The 3623-nt window shown below is 20.3% G+C and overlaps 1 protein-coding gene across 1 annotated transcript; it reads right to left on the bottom strand.

Annotated features, from left to right (window-relative positions):
* Window positions 1-886: 886 nt before the first annotated feature.
* LOC119664862 (cytochrome b-like) lies at window positions 887-2023 on the bottom strand. Its single transcript, XM_038074227.1, is given in 1 exon segment — window positions 887-2023. A coding segment is annotated over 1 exon segment (1137 nt).
* Between the last annotated feature and the right edge of the window lie 1600 nt (window positions 2024-3623).

The raw sequence follows: 3623 nt of genomic DNA, 5'->3' as shown, positions 1-3623 counted from the left end.
GGTTTTATTGGAGTAGTTCAACCTTTTAGTGATGCAATTAAATTATTTACTAAAGAACAGACTTATCCTTTAATGTCAAATTATATTTGTTACTATTATTCTCCTATTTTTTCATTATTTTTATCTTTGTTGGTGTGAATATGCATACCTGTTTTAAGAAGATTGAATAGTTTTAATTTAAGTTTGTTATTTTTTTTAAGAATTACAAGAATAGGAGTGTATACTGTAATAATTGCAGGATGATCAAGAAATTCAAATTATTCTTTATTAGGAGGTTTACGAGCTGTTGCTCAAACTATTTCTTATGAAGTAAGATTGGCTTTAATTTTACTATCTTTTATTTTTTTAATTGAAAGATATAATATAATTGATTTTATAAAATTTCAATATTATATTTGGTTTTTATTTTTTTTATTTCCTATGGGTTTTATTTGATTAAGAATTTGTTTAGCGGAAACTAATCGTACTCCATTTGATTTTGCTGAGGGGGAATCAGAATTAGTATCTGGATTTAATGTAGAATATAGAAGAGGAGGTTTTGCATTAATTTTTTTAGCGGAGTATTCGAGAATTTTATTTATAAGAATATTATTTTGTGTAATTTTTTTAGGATGTAATTTATTTAATTTAATATTTTTTTTCAATTAGTTATTATTTCTTTTTTATTTATTTGAGTTCGGGGGACTTTACCTCGATTTAGATATGATAAGTTAATATATTTATCTTGAAAGTGTTATTTACCATATTCATTAAATTTTTTATTATTTATAGTTGGGTTAAAAATATATTTATTTATATGAATTATTTTTAGTAAAGTTAATAGAAAATTTTAATTCTATCTTATATTTTCAAAATATATGCTTATTTCAAGCTAATTAACTTACATTTAATTTAGTAAGTTATCTCATCATTTATTAATTAAAGGGTTAATTAAAAAGTATAAAAAATAAATAAATGTTAGAATTTGTCCAATTATAACATAAGGTTCTTTAACTGATCGAGCTTCAATTCAAGTTAATAAAATTACAGTGGATAGTATAATTCAAAATAAAAATTGGTTAATGGGATAAAATTGTAATCCTTGAAATTTGCTTATATTATAAAAAGGTATAATTATTAAAATAGCAATAGATGTAACTAATGCAATTACTCCTCCTAATTTGTTAGGAATTGAACGTAAAATTGCATAAGCAAACAGAAAATATCATTCTGGTTGAATGTGAATAGGAGTTACTAAAGGATTAGCTGGAATAAAATTATCTGGGTCTCCTAATAAATAGGGATTTATTAAAGTTAATAGAATAAGTCTTATAATTAGAATAATAAATCCGGTAATATCTTTAAAAGTGAAATAGGGATGAAATGGGATTTTATCAATACTTGAATTTAGTCCTATTGGGTTATTTGATCCTGTTTGATGAAGAAATAAAAGATGAATTATAGTTATTGCTAAAACAATAAAAGGTAAAATGAAGTGAAAAGTAAAAAATCGTGTTAATGTTGGATTATCAACTGCAAATCCTCCTCAAACTCATTGTACTAAATCAATACCTAAATAAGGAATAGCAGATAATAAATTAGTAATTACAGTTGCTCCTCAAAAAGATATTTGTCCCCGTGGTAATACATATCCTATAAAGGCTGTTGCTATTACTAAAAATAAAATAATTACTTCAACTAGTCAGGTTTGTGTATATTTATAAGAATTGTAATAAATTCCTCGTCCAATATGAAGATAAATACAAATAAAAAAAAATAAAGCTCCATTAGCATGAAGAGTTCGTAATAGTCATCCATAATTTACATCTCGACAAATGTGTCTAATTCTATTAAAAGCTATATTAATATCTGCTGTGTAATGTATAGCTAAAAATAATCCAGTTAAAATTTGAATGATTAAACATAATCCTAAAAGAGATCCAAAATTTCATCAAGAAGAGATATTAATTGGAGTTGGTAAATCAATTAAAGAATTATTTATAATTTTGAAAAGTGGGTGTTTAATTCATATTGGTTTATTCATTTATTTTATAAATCGAATTGGTCCAAAAAATATATTAGTAATTTTTACAATTGCAATTAAAGTAATTAAAAGATAATTTATTAAAAAAATTGTTATAAAATTTGTAGGGTAATTATAAAGTTTAGTTAAAATATATGAATTTTCTTTAATTATAATTTTTAAATTAATTAATAATATTGATTCATTATTTGTAAATATATCTATATTAATATAATTGTAAAAAATAATTCATAAAAATAAAATTCTTGTGATTAATGAAATTGTTCATATTAGTATTTTAATTGAAAATGAAAATATTTCATTTGAAGCAATTGCTGTTACATAAATAAATAAAACTAATAATGTAGTCCTAAAAAAATTAAGAATAAAATATAGGAAAATCAAAATGTTTTTGAAATTAGTCCTGAAATTATTGAAATTAAAATAGTTTGAATTAACAGTATTAATCCAATAGATAATGGGTGTTTTAAGAATAAAAATGTAATACTTGAAATTAGTATTATAGTTAAAATTAATATATGTATGATTTTAAGAAATAGTTTAATTAACATATAAATTTTGGGAATTTATGATAAAGAATTATTTCTTTTTTCTTGAGAGTTCTAAAAAAATTATTCTTATTTTTGATTTACAAGACCAATGTTTTTATTAAACTATTAAAACTAAAAAATGATAATTTATTTTTGATTATTTTGTTGTGTAATAGTATTGATAGGGATTTTTTCTTTTATTTTTAATCGAAAACGTTTATTATCTATGTTATTAAGTTTAGAATTTATTATTTTAATAATTTATTTTTTATTATATAGTTATATAAATATAATAGATTATAGAAATTATTTTATAATAATATATTTAACATTTAGAGTTTGTGAAGGAGCTTTAGGAATTTCTATTTTAGTTTCTATAATTCGTACTCATGGAAATGATTATTTTCAATCATTTAGAATTTTATAATGTTAAAATTTATTTTTTTTATTTCATTTTTAATTCCTATTTGTTTTTTAAATAGTATATTTTGAATGGTTCAAAATATATTATTTTTTATTAGTTTTATTTTTAATTTATTTAATATTTATATAAATTATTTTATAAGTATTTCTTATTTTTTAGGGTGTGATATAATTTCTTATGGATTAATTTTATTAAGATTTTGAATTTGTGCATTAATATTAATAGCAACTGAAATAATTCAAAAATTTAAAAATTATAATAATTTATTTTTAGTGAATGTAATTTTTATATTATTTTTTTTATTTTTAACTTTTTCTAGAATAAATATTTTTGCTTTTTATTTATTTTTTGAAGGAAGTTTAATTCCAACTTTATTATTAATTTTAGGGTGAGGGTATCAGCCTGAACGATTACAAGCTGGAATTTAGTTATTGTTTTATACTTTATTTGTATCTTTACCTATATTAATTGGAATTTTTTATTTATATGAAAAATTAGGAAATTTAAATTTTTATTTTTTAAGTAATTATATGTTTAATTATGAGTTATTATATTTTTCGATAATTTTAGCTTTTTTGGTTAAAATGCTGATCTTTTGTTCATTTTATGGTACCTTAAAGCTCATGTTGAGCTCCAATTTTCTGGT

Source organism: Teleopsis dalmanni, unplaced genomic scaffold (assembly GCF_002237135.1).
Source record: "Teleopsis dalmanni isolate 2A unplaced genomic scaffold, ASM223713v2 unscaffolded_contig_2790, whole genome shotgun sequence".
NCBI lineage: Eukaryota > Metazoa > Arthropoda > Insecta > Diptera > Diopsidae > Teleopsis > Teleopsis dalmanni.
This window is presented reverse-complemented; position numbering and strand designations above follow the sequence as displayed.